This window comes from Chaetura pelagica, unplaced genomic scaffold (genome assembly GCF_000747805.2).
Source record: "Chaetura pelagica isolate M959 unplaced genomic scaffold, ChaPel_1.0 scaffold109, whole genome shotgun sequence".
NCBI classification, from domain to species: Eukaryota; Metazoa; Chordata; class Aves; order Apodiformes; family Apodidae; genus Chaetura; species Chaetura pelagica.
Window position 1 is genome coordinate 1,609,752 of NW_009970725.1, and position 18,409 is coordinate 1,628,160.

Genomic DNA, 18,409 nt, shown 5'->3' on the forward strand with positions numbered 1-18,409 from the left:
TTTTTTTTTTTTTTAGTTTAAAGGAAAATGCACTTTTTTGCTCTTTGACGTTATCTGTAGTAACAGCTAAAAATGTAGATTCTCTTTCTTGTGCTACAGTTTCACAGCAGAGTAGATAAATCCTTTTTCAGTTGCACTGGAGAATGAGAACTGAATTATGAGGCCTTAATGTACTGCTCTAGTGAGATGTCTTCAGTACTTAGGAAAACTGAATATGGCATTCAGCTACAGTTAGCGCACACAAACAAGTGTTTCTCTTAAAGCACCCCACGTTTGAGAAAATCGGAGTTCTTCAATGTCTTGTGTGGGACTTAACACTAAAATGCTCTCAGCCAAAGCTCTACTTCCAAAGGGATCTAGAGCCTTGGGCTAAGATCTTTGTGGAGCGAGCAGATGGCCGTACACAGAATTGTTCTTAGTGTAGTGTGAGAAAGTGCATTTTGGTCAGTTTCTCTTTGTAGGATACTGTAAGACCTGCAGAAAAAAGAAGTGATTCTTGCTTCCTAAGAGCTGAAATCACAGTGCTGTGTTTTCCCTGCAACAGTTAATGAGAACTCAAGTTCCAAAATTCAGAACAGAGAGCAAATTTCTATGCACCTGGTTTAGCGTAAGTGCTGCTGAGGGAGCAGGAAACGAAGAACCACACACACCAGTTTTACCTGTGAAAGTGCTTTTCTGTTCACCTGTTATTTTTTCACTCTCAACTGACCTCTTTGTACCTATTAAGTCTGTGTATTTCTGCAAATGATGACCGACATAAAACAGTGAGCGAAGATCAGTTTTATTCTGAATATTGGTTGTATTTCTTTGTTTTTAATTCATTACAGGAATTCTTACATTTATAAAAATTTCCATGAAATCAGGACTCAATATTCCTGAGAGAAAATGTTCTTGTCTGATTGTTCTGGTTCATTCAAGAGCCTGGTCTTATTCTCATTCGCATGAGCAAAGATTTTTAAATAATAGACTTAATCATTTAAGTAGGGTAAGCAGTGTTGTTATAGCTAAGACTGGACAAGTCACTGTTGTTTTTTTACACAATAGAGCTCCAAGAGAAAGCCTTTAAAAGGACACATTTACAATTCCATTTGTCCACCAGTGTTATCAGGTCACAGCGAATGACACACTAACAGTTGTTCAGTCTTTCCTTGGACATCATTGCTTTTAATGCCTGAGTAAAGAATGAGTAAATTCTGAGTAAAAGCCTCAGATGTTTTGTAGAAAGATGTGTATTACTTGGGTAAATAATTAAATTGCTGTGTTTTTTTTAAGACATTTTTTCAGCAAACCCTTGCAGGCAATAGGAAAAGGATTGTTTTAAATGTATTCTTTGAATATTTTAATGTATGAAATTGTCATCTGAGAAACAAAACTATTTAATGGGAAAAATCTCATACACGCAATTGCTAATCAAATCTCTCTTCAACAGCAAAGCATTTTTCAAATCCAGTGAAATTTTCTAATCGACTGCCTAGTGCTAGCGCCCACACACAGAGCCCTTGCCATGCCAACTCTTATAGCTACGGTCAATGTAGTGAAGACACCCACATAGCAGCAGCTGCTGCTATCCTGAACCTTTCCACCCGCTGCAGGGAAGCAGCAGAGATCCTCTCCAACAAACCACAGAGTCTGTCTGCCAAGGTAGGGTAGTCCAAGAACCTGGAGGGTGTGCTAGCTACTGAACTGTGCGAATAAACTGTCTTTCATGTTAGTGACTGCATTAAATCCCCAAAAAGGAGGCTTCAGTTTGCATGCTCTTTTGAAGAGAGACAGAGGAAAAAAATCAGTAATGTAGTGACCAGTTCTGAGAAAAATAAAGAAGTAGCAGGAAATATGTTGTTAACTCTTTTCCTAATTGAGACTTAAATACAAGGGGGGAGTTTTGTGGGAGGAATAAACAAGGTTATTTGAAATCCAGCAACAATCTGTCATGGATAAGGAGTTAGATCTGCTTAAAGAGGAAATTTTCTTCCCTCTGAAACCTGCCATGAGGATTATTTTGTAGGCTGATTTTAAAATAACAATACTTAAAAAAATGTAATTAATCAAGGTGGTATTTTGCTAGCAATGGAACAGAACTACATTTATTGACTCTGCTGTGTTTGGAGCTCATGACAGTTTGACAAGGTGTAGTGAGAGAAACAACAATTGACTTATGTAAAATTATCCTTTCTGCTGGCAAGGGAAGAGAATCAGGCCCACAGCGTTTGGAGACAGATAATTTAGGCAAGTCTGTCATAATGGAAAGCTGCCTAATATTGTAGATGTTTGAGTGGCTTTCATGTTTTGGTTTCTGCTCTGCATTTCCTCACAGATCTTTATGATTTACAAATAGTACTGTGTGAGCTATGAGCCTTATTTTCTGTGCCATTACATAGTATTATATTGCTGATGAAAATAGACAAAATTTTCTTCTGATGACTGTGGTCATGGGAGCACTGTTGTTTATTATTTGTGTTAAAGTCACACATGCTCCACCGAAATAAAACTTTTGAAAGCTCTGTGTAGATGAGAAGGTCCTATTGGAAGAGCTTGAAAAGAAATCACTGGGGAGCAAAAAGAGATGTATTTATCAAAACACAGAGTAGCAGGTGTGTTTCTGTTGTGGGAGAGTTATGATGTGTGCTCAAAAATACAGATGACCTGTTTATCTGCAATTCAGTGTTGCTCTGCCTTGTCTGTTTTAGCACTAGGCTCATTCTGCCTAGAGGTCTACACTTTGGTTGGGCCTTCATTCACCATCGCTAAGAGGTCAGCTATTATTCTTTGAGTGGAACCATTAGTTCATTCACTCATTTACCATCATAGCAACTCCTTGTTAGGTATTTCAAGTCTTACTCCTTTGCAGAATAATCTCCTCTAAATTGCTGCCTTTGATTTCCACTTGTGGGGTTTTGAATCTTGAAACCCATGTTGGGAGATGCCATGACGAAGACTTTTTAGAGTGTGTGTGCATGCATCCCCTGTAACTCAGACATTATCTGTCCCAATAATTGCTCACAGAACCTTTTCCAGATGGCTGGTCCATTCCTGATATCCGCAGCAGAAAGCTTCCACTGATCTTCAGTAGCGACTCCTTCTAGCAGGGAAATGGAAACTGATGCCAATGGCTGGATTAAATTGCTGCTACAGCCTTTGGCTGACCTCAGCAATAGACCTTCTTGCCAGGGAAGAGCAGTAAAGGGACCAGGCATAACCTAAAGATTTTCTCCTCCGTATCTGCTTCCTTGTTGCCAAATCATGGGGAAGATTTGAATGGAAGTGAACATAATAGTAATGAAATGGAGGGACACTTGGGGCACATAGCTTCCTCCTTTTTCACAGCCAGGAATCCAGCCTAAAAGAAAATCACCTGCTTACCTTGCTATCTGCCTGCTTCCCCTTTTGCCAGACTTACTGGAAGGCACACTGCTACAAAACATATGACAGAAGAATCAGAATTAGCTTCTGGCCACAACACCAGCAAGTAAGGCCCAAGCAGTTTTGATGGTCAAAACCACAGAAAACCCATTTTTATTCGGTTTTGGCTATTCATTAATTTTATCACACAGGATTCAAACAAAAAATGTGGAAATAAATCACCAGACTCTCTTCAGTGAACATGCTTTCTATTTTAAAATATGAACAAAAAAAATACAGCTATTCGTAAAGGGACTACTATCTATTTATCAATGTTTCTAAACTATTTTGTGGCTGGCCTTGGCTGCAAAAGCAAATCTTTAACTGCTAGAACATCTTACAAATTTTTAGATGATAAAAAATCATCTCTTGAGGCTTTATCGGTGTTTGGACTCAACGCAGTGTCAATGTATTGCTACAGAGTTAATGATTTCCTTTTTTTTTGCTTTTGATAGCACACCCATTCACCAGGTCTGAAAATACTTGTGTGGGGTGGCTGTGTTCAGAGCCCCACAGTATCAGACCTCTCAGCACTCCTCCTTGCCACTTTTTTAGTTGTTTTTTTTTGCCTAAAAAACCTGATTATCATTGTCCATAGTTTAGCAGATCAAAGCTCCTGACTGGCAGAGGTGTTGGCTTTAATATGAGTATCAGGCAGCTTCCCAGCTATCAAACCATGACACACTTTGCAGGTGGGAAACAGTGTGGTGGTAGGACAAGGACATGTGGGACTGCAAATTTCCTGGACTTATAGGAAATTATTTGCAAGTTACACAATTGCTGGAGCTGTAAAAATATTGTGATTCCAAGTTTTAAAAACTGAACTTGAACTTCAAACATTTCAAGCAAGTGTCATTTTCTTGTATTTGCTCAAGGCAGGCATATGCTTAAACCAAAACATTTGTGTATTCCTGAAGTATATTTTTTTCTTTCTATCTCTCAAATTTTATTTCTTGATCTCCAGTGTTGCCCATTTTTCAGTGAGTTAGATGTTTTCCTTTTAATGTTCATCACTTTTCTGTAATTAAAGATAACGCTTACGTGAAAAAGTAAATAGTTTTGCAGCACAATTCCAAATGTCATTAATTTAATGGATTTTCAAATATATATCTCACATTCTCTACATAGCAGCTGAAAGGGACAGTCTAAGACAAACAAACAAAAAAAACAAACAAAAAACAAACAAACAAAAAAGAGAAATCAAATTAACACGTTCACAGTATTATTGGTCAGAAAAATTTCCAGAGATATAATGTGCAAAGATGAGCTGCAAAGTAACTCAAGATAAAAAGTATGAATTTATAAATTAAGCAATTTAAAGAATAAATTTATTGTGACATGTGCAGTAAAATGGATCCAAAGCTGTCTCTAATAATTATCTATCAGCTGCATAAGAAATACTAAGATCATTAGTTACCTTGATGATACTGTTTTCCAAAATAATTAATACCACATTAATGTTCATTGTCTGAACCATTCAACCTCAACCTGGGGCTGTAGTAAACTGTTGCCCTACATACAATCTGAATCAGCCAATTCCAATGCAGTCAGCACCCCAACCAAGTCTTCTGGTTGCATTTGGTTTGCAGTTTATGTAGCTTAATTCATCTCCCACTGCAGTCAGCAGAAATCTCCTAGAAGGCTTCACCTGCAGTTTCTAGCATAGTGCAAGAGACTACATCATCATAACATCCAGGGATCTTCCCTGTTTTCAGCTCTCACCACATTCATGTCTCATAGAGGTAGCTGCAAGCAATACAGTTTATCTGTATCCTCATCACTACTGCTTGCCAAACATTTTGTTGACTGTTTTGGTGATTTTCCCACCTGTTTAGACAAAATGACATATGCACACTATGCATTGAAAGAAAACAAAAAATGACACTTGCTAAAAATGTTTAAAGTTCAAATTCTGTTTTTGAACAAAATTATGTCATCTCTCCATTCCTGGATATTGATGATGGTGATAATTACATCAATTATTTCAAAAATGTAGTTAGTAGTCAGCACATTTGTCAGGCAGTCCTTTACTTCAAATACCTTAAATCCTAAATACACATTCAAAAATCAGCCAAGAATATCACTAGGTACCATCCTGTTATTCTGCTGTGCACATTGCTCCTTGAGTACATTCTTGGCTTCCTTTTTTTAATTTGTAAATTGCTCTGGGCTGAAACTGTAACTTCATTTTTTGCTGAGATGTTGCTGGACAGTTAGAATTTTTCTTATTTTGACTCAGATTAGAATTTTAATTTGCTGCAGATGAACTCAATTTCTTAAACTGAAGTCTGAAGAATTGAGAACTAGGTGCATGAATTTTTATTGGCTAGGAATAGAAAAGATTGTACTCTTTTGGATGGAGTTGCATTAATATGATACTGCTTCCAGAGCTATTTTCAATACCAGAACTGAAGATGTCCTTTGATCTTTCCAAACTAGACTAAACTGCTAGTGGGAATGCAAAAATATTGATAATGTTGTTTCTTTGGACTTAGTATTATCTTGTACACTTGATGCCAACGAACAAACACTTAAAACCCCTTATATATTATGATACAATTTCCCTAAGGTGACAGGTTTGAAATAAGATTCATGAAGACACAGTTAAGTCACTTTTTCTGATCCAGCTATGAGATAAAGCGTAACTTGGAGTTGTTACTGGAGACACACTGCAGATCATTAAATATTGTGAGTGATCAGATGGACCAAAACCATATGAAAAAATACAGTACTTTGTGACTAAGACCATTATCCTTTATTGTTTTGACGTAGTTCAGTTCCAAAGACAAGACTTATTAATGTACTTGAAAATATTCTGTAATATTTATGTCATAAAATAGGAGGCTGAAAAAGCTTGACTTTAAAGTACGAAGTACTAAAAGAGGATAGAAATTTTTTGTTGTTGTTTATATATTTATATTAGTCTTCATTTTAGATAGATATTGACAGTAGAGTACTACTTGTACCATATCTTTTCACTTAAGAGATCCTGGAATAAAGAAAATATGCCCCTGTCATTTTTTTCTCATTTTTTATTCTGAAAGCCTTTTTCCAGCTGCTTGTAAAACTCATGCAGGTGATGACACTGTCACCAATGTGGAAGTAGATAAGGAGTAACTCGAATTTAATCAGTGGGTTTTTTCACCAGTGTAAATATAAATAGGATCAAAATCAGGCTTCAAAGATTTGCACAGCTGAAAAGTAAAATAAGTTAGGAAATAATAAGATATATTTGCATCTTTATTTAGCTTACATTTTAAGGAATAATCACAACAGTTTACATTGTTTTGGTAGCTATATTTTAAATATGTCATGATAAATGCATTAATATAGGCTTGTTCACACATGTACTAGAGTTGACATTAATAATATCTTGACTCCACTGAGGAAAACACAGCCTTTACAAGTCTGAGCTAAGCATAGTGCCATTTTCTCTCTGCATGTCATAACACTGCTCTAGCATTTTTTGTCATTTGCCATTTTTGTCTTTTTAGTTCCATTTTAAAATTAATATAACATTAAACATGCTAAAACAAGCAAAGGAGACATATTGAGAGGAGGGTGGGATGAGAGTAGGGATGAAAACTGGAGCAGTATCTCTGACTGCCTTCTCTATTTGCTCTGCCATTTGGAGTTTGCTATGAAGGCAGCAAAGTGATAGCTCTTTTATAACATTCTGAACAAAAAGCCATGCTGTAAACATGTAATCCATCCTGTGATGAGCAAAAGAGAGTATTTTTTCCATGACTATATTTAATTGTTGTGTGCATCTGTGAGCTCACTTAAACCCCATCTGTACACTACTTGACAAACACACAACCCAGCATTCCCTGATCAGAATTAGGTACATGCTGGACAACTCAGCTTCTATGTGAATTTCAGGAAAGTGCTGAGGAAGCTTTACATATCCACATTAGCAAATGTTCTGCATATCAGCCAGAGCTCCTTGTTGTAACTAATGGTATCTGTCTTTCAGAGACAACACATTTCCTGGTAGTTTTCTATGTCCAGTTTCACTGAGGAGGGGATCTTGGCTGGTTTCAGCCCTTTTTGTTGTTGCTTTTGCCTTCTGAGTAGTTGATATTTTGTCAGTGACAGAGACTCTGCACTATTTATGGGTTTTGCACTATAAAACTACTGCAGCCCAGTCACATGGCTTCCTTTCCTAAGCCATCTGTCACAGAGGTCTGGAATTTTATGTGAATGTTGGTTGTGCAGACTTAACCCAAGTTTGTGTGTTTTTTTTTTCTTTTTATTATGAAAAATGTCAGCAACTACAATATTTAGCATTTTACTTTATATTGGTCATTAAACTTGATTACTGTAGCTCTGTTTCATTGCTACAGTTACATATCAAGTACAAAGCCAAAACACAGTGCGGCGATCATGGCAGAGCTATATTGTAAGATCCTGGAGTGTGCACTTGGCACTGATATAGTTAATATCTTGGATTTTTGTAACTAAGGTTTATTAATGCTGATATAAAAATGTATTTGATATTATACAGATGGCATAAGATGTTGTGGTTACTAAGTTATTATCCAGGATAAGCTGCACTGTCAAATTCAGGGCTTAAAACTATCACAGGAGATTAAACTATTTACTAAAAAGGGGCAGAAAGATATAACCAAAGCGTCTTAGTATGAACATATTAGAAGTGTATTTACTTCCCATAAATATAATAAAACATCTCTCTCTTTAAGCTGTAGGATTGAAAATGGGAACTTTGCTATGCAGGAGAAGCAAACATAAGGGGTGTCTGAGTTTCTGAACCAGGGGCAGGCAGACAGCTTGGTAGTGTTTTGGTCTAAGTGAGCATCTGCCTCAGGCCCATGGGTACAAAATGGAGTAAGGCTGTCTGAGTGAGAAGGCATCATTTGGCCCTAAAATGTTTGCCTTTTACCAACATTTTCCTTCTGATGAAAAAGATTTAATCAGACATTTTTTACCTTTAAATGAGTCATCACTGGCTGTGGTAGAAGACAAAGCTGCATGAAGGAAGTTTGTGCCTTCAGTCCAACTGAGGTGGCCATGTCACACTTCCAGCACAAGGGGAGGATTCCTGATTTCACCACAGCTGTTTCTAAGGTCAAAGTTTCACTACGCTGTCTTTAACCATTAAATGGTTAACTAATCATCAAGGTCTGCCAATAGTTAATGGGAAGAAAGAGAAAGTTTTTCTGTCAGGGTCTCGTCTCTTCCCAAGGAAGAGGTCTAAGAAAGATGGAAAAAGTTGCCTCCTGGACATACCTCTCTCTTTTCCATTTACAACAGAGGGTCTAGATGATTTACTTATGCTACAGGTAATGATAATAATAACAGGAAAACACAGACAAGTGTTAATTATGGAATTTTCCAGGTGTAGATCTATGACATTTTTATCTCTATAGTCTTTGAATGCTTTCCACTTTATTCAGGGCAACACACAGAACTAGACTACCAAGTGCTACTCCAGAAGCTTCCTCTTTCACCTCTTCCCCTGCTTGACTTTAGTAACTGTTGGCAATAGCAAAGACTAGTCTTATCCTTATAAACACAATTCATCAATATGCAGTGTTGTATCTTCAGCATGAGGGGAAAATTTTTGTTGCTTCCATTAGTAAGCTGCACTTTCAGGAACTTTTCATCATTCCAAGAAGAGTAGCTTGTACTCTTTTTCTGTGGTCAGGTAGTGTAGAGCAGATCAGGAACCTTATTTTCCCTTGTTTTTCTTGTACATTTGAGCAACACTTGCCCTTTCTTGGGAGCAGGAGCTGCTCTGAGATCTTCTCCCAGCCTAGAATGAGAAGTCGCATACACTGCACACGCTGCAGAAGTTGAACAAACTGCACACATCCCTACAATCAGAGCTTGCTCTTTGCTGTACTCCCCAGGTAGCAAAGGCTTTGTTAACTCATGCTGAAGGTCTCCATTACGGAGAATTTCCTCAACTTCCTCCTATGGCTCCCAGTTTAATGGTCTTAGTGCAGACCTCTGCCTCTGCCTAGTCAAACTGTGATTGAGGCAACATGTTATTTTGAGTGATGTACAAAACCCTAGTGAAATATTTCCAACAGTGCTACTTTTAGCCATATTTCTTTCCCCTCCTTCTCTCCCCCATGATGCAGATATTATAATGTTTCCGGGATGTGGGGGGAGGGGAGGATGTGTAATAGTGACGATGTTGATGGCCTAAACAATGCATTAATGCTTTTAACTGTGAATTGGGGTCATAGTTCACTGTAAGAGCGAAAAGATCAAGAAGATTTAAAGCTAAACTTTTTTTAAATAAAACAAGATTTAGAGTGTATAGTCTATGGTTTAGGGGCATCTTATTTAAATTCTGCTTATTCTGTTTAAGCTGAGATACTGAAGCTATTCAAGTCTGCCTAAGAGTTGGACATTAACTGATATAAATTGAAAAGCTGGTTTTAGATTCAGATAAATTTAAGTCAAAGCATGCATTTATATTTATCCCTTAAAAGCACCACATGGTTATGTTGCAGCCTCACCAAGTCCATATTTAAACATGGTTCTGTTTCCTGTTGCATGTCAGGGAGCTGAGATAGAAGTGGATGAAAATGGCACTTTGGATTTGAGCATGAAAAAGAATCGAAGCCAAGACAAAGTTGTGCCTCTCACTTCTTCCAGAACAGCACTTCCCACTCCTTCCTCTTCTCCTTTCAAAACAAGCAGCATCTTGGTAAATGCAGCCTTCTACCAGGCTCTTTGTGAACAGGAAGGCTGGAATACACCAATCAACTACAGCAAGACCCAATGCAAGAAAGATGAAGACAAAGAGGTATTTTTTGCAGTTTCTGAATGACTTTTTCTCTTTAATGAGTAGCCATGTGATGGTCTTCGGGATGACCAATCTGGTGCAGTTTAAAGGGAATCAGTTTCCACAGTAGAGGTTTGTAAACACTAAGCTGGTTTTAACACCTTCTCTGATGTGGCATAAAAAAATCACTACTCACTTTGAAAAATCTTGCTCTCAGAGCCTACTTGTGGATGTCTCTATGTCTCTAAGATAAGGAAATCGAAGCTATCCACCATTAGAGACTTCTTTTAAAATTTTTGCTCCTTATGGCTCAGTTCTAGAGCACATACACCCAAATGGCCTAGTGATCACTAGGGGAAAAATTAAGCAAACAAACAAAACCAAAAGAAACCAGGGAAATTGGTTTTTTTTTAACATTGAATCAAAAAATAATCCTTTCACAACAAGTCTTTAATTCTAGATAGCACATTATCTAAGCATTTAAACATGTGCTTAGAACCTTGGCTGCAATACTCTTTCAGTGGCAAAGTTTTTATTTTAAATGTAGCATACTTCAGTAAATCTCTGCCAGTGAGTCTTGAATATCACTCAAGTGGTCCTGAAAACAATCTGAGAGTAGAAATTCAAAAATATGAAAATTTTAGGAAATCTGAAGATTTTTATGACAATAAGTACCACAAGAGATTATGTCTAGGCCTCCAATCCTAAAAATTCCTGGAAATAAAAGATAATTAAGTTGTGTGAAGAACATAAATGTCAGCACTGGGTAGCCTGATGTAATGTGAGCCTTGAAACAGCTTGCACCACAAAGGATCATTTATTGTAGAGCAGGCTCTCTTGAAGAGCCCTTTGTGGTTACCTCTGTGGGGCTGATGATGTTTCTTACCTCAGCAATAAAGGTATGATCCCTGTATCAAGGTTTTGAAGTGGGTTTGACACAAGATGGTAGGCTGAAGGCTCAGGCTCTTCCCCATTCTTGCTGCATAATGAGCAAACACATCAAGCTTCAAGAGAACCACCTTGCTGCAGGGAATCAATTGATGTTGCAGACTTGGCAAGTGGCCTGCCCTGCTGCTTCTCCTCCCTGCTGCTGCCGTAGGTCAGCAGAAGAGCCATGGCAGGAGCACTTCTGCTTCCCCCAAACATTGCTTGACTTTTGGAAGGCCATGATGGATGGATGGCTTTTTCCCTGTCCCTTGCTGGCGGAGGGAGCTGGATGCATCAGTGGACCACCTGACAGGACATAAAGGTCCACACTCAGGCACTCTTGTCCCTTGCACTCTATATTTTGACACTGTGCAGTTTGTCCCTAATTGAGGATCTAGCCCCAGACCTCTGTTGAGAGATTTTGTCATCCTAGGGAGTGCTGACATGTCCAGTGATCTCAAGGCCAGAGGCTCTGTTTTGCAAATCGAAGACTGGCAGTTATCCTCATGCAAAGAAAATGACTGATTATATCTATTTCTAATTCATTGTTATCTGGTTCATATGCACAACAGTTGCTTAATTTTGGTGGTAATTTCCAGAAAATATTGTCTCTCTCTCTCAGCAAAATAGCCTGTCCAGATGCCCCCTTAAAAAAAAAAAAAAATCTGAATTTGGAAAAAGCTCAAAATCTCTCCAAAAGGAAAGCACTGAGAAATAACTAGAGCTGTCAGTTAGTTCAACTGTCGGTTCTCCAAAGATTTCAGGGCTTAAAAATGTTAAAAGTGCCAGATGCTATTATCTGTTATTCATGTTACCATTATGTTCTGGTCTTTGCTGAAATCAATATAAACTTCCATCTGTACATTAATGGAGTTTCATTGCTTGCTTGCTTTCTGTAGTGTGCATGCATGAATACACACATGCTCTTTGCAGAAAATAGTCGTGTTTGGACCGATTGGGGTGGTTCTGGTTTCTCTTTTAGGCTGGAATTCTTCAGAATTTTAATAGCATTTAATTATAAATCCATTCAAATGGAGAAGGAAAAATGATACATAAAGTTGGACTGTGATGATCATCACCAAACAGATTAAAAAGTGGGAAGCACTAAAGGTATTCTTCCAAAGGATTTTCTCTCCATCTAAAGCTAAATAACTGCAGAAGCACACATTCAAGACATGGTGGTCTGTGCTCAGTCCTAAGTGCAGAGAACTAAAAACTATGATCTTTAGATCTGACCTACTTATTTTAGACAGATACAACCCTTTTTGGACCACATACAATGATGTAAGGTCCTAGAAAGGCAAAGTTTTAGTATTCCTTTGCCTGTGTTCCCTTTGCACTGTCTTCCTTTTACAGCTTATACACATCTGAAGATTTCATGCTGCTTGAATACTACCTAGTTTTCCAGAAGGTGCTAAGACAATGCTGAAGAAATTGCCTGTTTAAATGTCTATATGTCTTCCTCATTCCTGGGAAATATGCTAAGGGAGGTTCACTAGGAACCAAACTGCACAATTAGATTTTTTTCTTTTTCAAAACAGCAGTTACTATGAAATTATAGATGTTTGTGTATGCATGTAAATGGTTTTTAAAAAATTACTCATCTTGATAAGTCAATTCAGGAAATTCACCATTAAGATTTAAAAAAATAAACAAATCATTATTTCAAAGATAGAAAATTAGAATACTGCAATTCTTACTCTAATATTAGTTATACAGGTGGTTGTAGATGTACTCATGACAACCTTCATCTTGCAATCTTATTTTTGTTAAATGATTCAGTGAAGCATCATTAAATGAAGCTGTGTACTGCAATACTGCAGTATTTTGTCAGGCCTTCATATACATAATTCTTGATCAGTCTTCTCTGCGCAGCAGGTGTCAGACAGTGACATGATGAGTAACTCACAAGTTTCTGATCCACCACCATCAAAAGATCAAAAGGTATATTCCATTTGAGATAAAGAACACAAGGTCTCTATATAAAATTACTCATATAGCCTAGAGCACAAACAGTTATGGCTACTTTTGCTTGCTGCAGGTACATCCTGAGTTAGACCACACAGCCCAGTGGGGTGCCAGAGTGATCTTTCCACCACCCTCTACTCCAACCTGCTCTCAGTTGTGCCTTTGATGAGAGGTGGAAAAGGCTTATGTGTGTCTGGTCTGGATACATAGTTATGATCCAGCCAAGTCATGCACTAATTTTTTAGAATCACGGCATTGGTCCTCAATTCAGTGATACAGATGTGGCCTATCAGAGTTTGTTTTTAGAGAGAAAAATGATAGGCTAGCCTTCTTCAGCTTCCATTAGATTAAGCGGAAATAATTTCACCTGTATTTTTTGAAGTTATTTTAACATCTGACCCCTTCCAGCTGGCAATGGAAGGTCACCATTTTCTTATTTCTTTTGGAAGCTTTTGATTTTACACTGCTTATGGTCCCTTTAGGAGCTTGCATTTATGTATATATAAGAAAGGCAGATCAGAAATTGTGGACAGAAACTCTAAACCATTCTGAAGATTTCACCGGCAAGAAACACCCACATGTGCCACTGGAACCAGGATTTCACTCAGTGTTGGAAAACATTCTTTGAGCTTTCTTGAATCTTGAACAAAGCTGATGTCTGTTTTTCCACTTGTGGTTTTTTTTTAACATTTTAATGGCCATGTTTGGAGGACTTCCAACTCTTATTTCTGTACTAATATTTAAACAATAACTTTCATTGGTTTTACCTTTCTCTCTTACTCATCTGAAGTTTTCCTTTAGAAATAGCATTCTGAAAGCCTGAAATATATCAGGGTTGTTTTGTTGGTTTTGTTCTGGGTTTTTTTGTTGGTTTGTTTTTTTAAATTTTAAAATAATTACTCAATAATTACTATGAAAGTGTGCTTAGAAAAGCTGGATATATGCATTTTTGCTTTCTATATTTATATCAGATTAGATTATTGCTGAAGAAACTAACACCACAAATAGGGTTGCAAAAATCAATAGTAATTGATGCAGCAATTATATGGCATGGTTTCTATACATGTGTGTAGCGTGAGTTTCAGTAGGCAGTAGGTAGCCAGTACCAGAAAGCAGAAAGAAGTCATATTGAGGATCCAGTCTCCAAACAGGCAAAGATGAGCTGCCAGCATTGAGGACCATATGGAAGCTTTATCAGAAGAAACGCCCCCGCAGAGCTTACATGTCCCGTTAGGCAGAATCTCCGTTTTCAGTCCAGATTCTCCTCAGCTCTCTGCTCTGCACTAACAGCTCTGCAGACATCCCTGCCCCTCTGTCCTGGCACAGTTGTCAGCTGCGCAAGTCCAGAGCATCTATGGCAGCAGCCCTGTGAGTTTAGCAGGAGCTGGGAGTTTCTCTTCTCAACTACAGGCAGCAGTTTCTGCTCCCACAGATGGTAATCTCTGGGTGATAACCACCTGAGAGTATTGGAACTGAGTCACAAAACCAACGTGAAGTCCCAGAAGGGATTAATAAATCTTTGATAATCGATGCTATGTGTTTTGGAGAATTCTTGAATGATAAAATATCCAATGAGCAACCCTCCAGAAAGGAAATACTTGTCTTTGATAAAAGTAATAATAACTGAAGGCATTCATTCTCAAAACAGTATAAACCAAGCTATTTTGAAGTGATCAAAGAAGGTTCTTCAGAAAACAAAAATGTAATTTCCTTTCAGGACTCCAAATTTCCAAAATGCCTTCCCAAAGAAGTGAATACTTGTCGTCCATCCCATCCATCAAACAGCACTGCAGTAGTGATGATTTTAACCTATAAGTAGTAGAAATCAAGAACTACCTTAGCAGCCTGCTAGTAAGAAAATTTAAAAGTGGTTTTCTTCTTATGACTTTTAACAAGAATCTGCTCTTCGACCAATACAATAAGTCATTCCATTATACAGACCTGAAAGGTTTGCATGTACTTGTATGTTGATGTAAAATTGTGGGTTTTTTTAATTTATGATTGCAATTTTTTAATTCACAGTACAATGGTATGCATTTCAAGTGTATACAAAACCAGGTGATCTACTCACACAGAAAAAAAAAAAAACAACAAGCAACTCTATAACAATAACTATTTTTATTTTCTCTGTACATTTTCCTTTGGCCTTTATCACCATTTTATAAATCAAACCCCAGTTTTCCCTATATAAGGCTTAAACCAGCATCTACCTTCAGAAATACTTTCACGACATTATTAAAAGTCTACCTATGAGAACTTGAAACTATGAGGTACGAAACTTTCTTCATCTCTCTCTGGTGTTTCTTAAAAGTCAGGGGTTTTTACTGTTTTTCTATGACGTTCTGTTCTTGTTGCAGCAAGTTATTTTTTTAATATATGAGAGGCCGTAAAGAGAGAAACCTTTAGTAACATTCTCATCTAATATTACAGAAAGATCCAGTGAGCTCTCCAGAAAACATGGAGGAAAAGAAGTATCCAGGAGATGTCTCCATACCAAGTCCTAAACCCAAGCTCCATTCAAGAGATCTCAAAAAGGAACTCATCACGTGAGTCACAAAAAATACCATGTTTTCCTTTGCCCTGTTATAGGCTGTCTATGTCATTGTTCTGACTGCTGGTTTGGAGTAGATTTGCAGGTGCTGAGCAAGGGGACTTGCATGACTGCAGTGAGTTAGTTCCCTCTTCTGGGTTTGCAACTTGATAGACATGAGGTTTGGAGCTGAAGCAAGCCAGGGTAGTGCAGGACAGGTTCATGACTACTGTTATACCAGGTATCACTCCTTAATCCTCAGGTGAAAAGGTAGCAAATGGGCAACAGATCCTTCTACAAAGCACACAGGTTGGTAGCATGCTGCAGACTGACTGTGCTAATGCTTGCATGATTAAACTTTATTTGGACAGTCATCAATATAGATTAATTGAGAGCTTGTGTAGAAGTGCTCAGGATTTCTCAGACAAGAACCATGTAAAGTTCATAAAAAGATAAAACACAAGGAAGGAACTACCCCAGGGTGTTATAACCTGTAGGAAATCTATGTTTAAGTCCTTCATCTGCTTCTTTCAAAGCAGAGTTAGTTATTCTGCCCTGCTGAAAATCCAGTGATGCACAAATTAACACTCTAGGAGAATAGTGTTCTCATTTCCCAAGTAAAGAGACTCATTTGCTTTGTTTAAAGTTCCAAAACTTTACTATCTAAAACTGCAAAGAAATTATGTTAAACTTTTGTGCATGCAACAGCTTGTTTCAGTCTAGAATCATTCAGTAAAGTTGTCCCAACTATCTCATAACTTTTTAAAATCTCATCTGGGCTCTTCACAAAACCCATTTGGATTCACCTCATTTCGATATCAACACAGGGTTTTCACTGTGATAGTCAATTGGGACTTAGCAATCATTTCTAGCACTTTTCTTTTTGTCCTACACCCGAGTAGGTCTCTTCATACAAGTGCATTTGGCATTGCTTAGTGATGATAGTCCGTAATATATCACTGCAGGCTCACTCATCAATAAATGTGTCACATCCCATCACCTTGTGTCCTGCTCCCCAGATTCAGTGTCACTGAAGCCGTTAGATCCACCTCTGTCTCTAGAACATACATTTCCCTGGGGCAAGCTGCTGTGAAGAGTGATTCTTTCCTCTCATGCCATGCAGTCTGTGTGTTGTCTACTTACCACATTATATCTGCAGCTGTAGTTCATGACCTAAATTGCTGCAGGTCAGGTTTGTTTTGCCTCTTCTAAAACAAATGCATAAAAAAAAAAAAATAAAAAAAATCACAGAGAGTTTATTTGTTGAAGACTAGTGGCTTTTCTTTTGTCATATTTATTCCTTTGTGATATTGACCTGTTTTGAGATGTCTGTAAAATACTTTTCTTCTCTTGTAAATAGTAATGCCCAGAGTATTACTAGAGCAATGATCAGCTTACAGTGGCTTTAGTGTATTATATTCAGAGTGAGTAGAAATACATATCTAAAATGCAGCTGTCCAGAAAATTAAAGACACAGTTTCAGTTTATCAGAAGAACCTATAAGTAATATAGGAAACAGACTGTATTTTTATCCTATTGAGCTCAAAACTTACACAGAACAATTCAATACAGGTGGCTCCATCATGAGGAATTTTTAAAAATGACATAAGCACTTGCAGAGAAATAAATCTGACATAGTTATCTCAGTTGCAGTGAACTGTGGTTTGGACACCACCTACTAGTGTGTGCTTTTTATTTTTCTATGTTAATTCTCTTGCCCATAACTACATTTCTCATGGTTGAAATGTGCTGTGAAAATGAGGCTGATGTCTTCCTAAGGCTTTTTTACAGATTTGAAAAACTTCCTGGCACTTTGCCAGCTCAGAGAAAATAGACAGCTGAGGATCTCAGGTAGCCCTTATTTTTTAGGATTGAACACTAGCTAAAAGTTTTTGTACATCTTCTGCTTGCCCTTCTTATCTGTGTGCCCAGAGAAAGAAACAGAACTCTATAGGGTGATTCTGCAGAGTTGGTGTTAGTGTTTAAAAATACTGCAGAAGTATACACTTAATTCACCTACCTTTCCCTCTTCATGCACAAATTATATTTCTTGAGATCTCTGACCTTTTGCAGAGGACTGTATTCAGCTTGATAAATGAGCTCAGGGCTATGACTGAAGAAAAGCTGACGAAAAACAGAAGCTATAATGTCTTCTCCAGGTCATAGTTCCATCTGTGAGTATAAATGAACAGAAAGGCAAGTGTTGGGGTCTTGTCCCAAGTAACTAGTGAAAAGACCAGAGGAAATGAGTTTAAGATGTCCCAGGGGAGGTGTAGGTTGGATATTAAGAAAAAATTCTTTACTGAAATTGTGGTGAGGCGTTGGAATGGGCTGCACAGGGAGGTGGTGGAGCCACCATGGCTGGACGTGTTTAAGAAGCATTTAGATGTGTCACTTCAGGATACAGTTAGTGATTATGGTAGTTGGATTAGTTGGACTTCATCTTGAAGGTCTTTGTCTTTCCAACCTTAATGATTCTATGATTCTATATCTGGTCTGCTAAACATACCACCTTTGTACCACTTCTCAGTTCAGCTGAGACACATCTTGGAAAACTTCTGTGCTCATTCTGAGCTTCAGCTGTGTAAGCTTGATGTGCTTTCTGTTCTGCAAGCAACCATGACACCTAATTTCTCCCTTAATTCAGCAAATAAACTCAGATGTGTTTCTCAAGAAGGTGCCTTATTATAGTCAGAAGCTGAGGGATTTATTTTGGATATTACTGTTCTCTGGCATCTGTTATACAGGAGGTCCGGTCAGAAACTTCAACCCCAGCATTTATGAATTGCTGTCAAAATTTGGTACCGGTAACAAAACTGTCCTTT

At 37.8% G+C, this 18,409-nt stretch overlaps 1 protein-coding gene across 1 annotated transcript in view; it reads left to right on the forward strand.

The window, feature by feature from the left end:
- The window catches only part of ST18 (suppression of tumorigenicity 18, zinc finger), a 168,495-nt gene that overhangs the window by 134,707 nt on the left and 15,379 nt on the right, over positions 1 to 18,409 (forward strand). Inside the window, exons 12-14 of the mRNA XM_010006810.1 lie at positions 1,430 to 1,641; positions 9,935 to 10,180; positions 15,485 to 15,600. Of these exons, the coding sequence (XP_010005112.1) occupies positions 1,430 to 1,641; positions 9,935 to 10,180; positions 15,485 to 15,600 (574 nt within the window). The remainder of the gene's footprint in view (positions 1 to 1,429; positions 1,642 to 9,934; positions 10,181 to 15,484; positions 15,601 to 18,409) is intronic.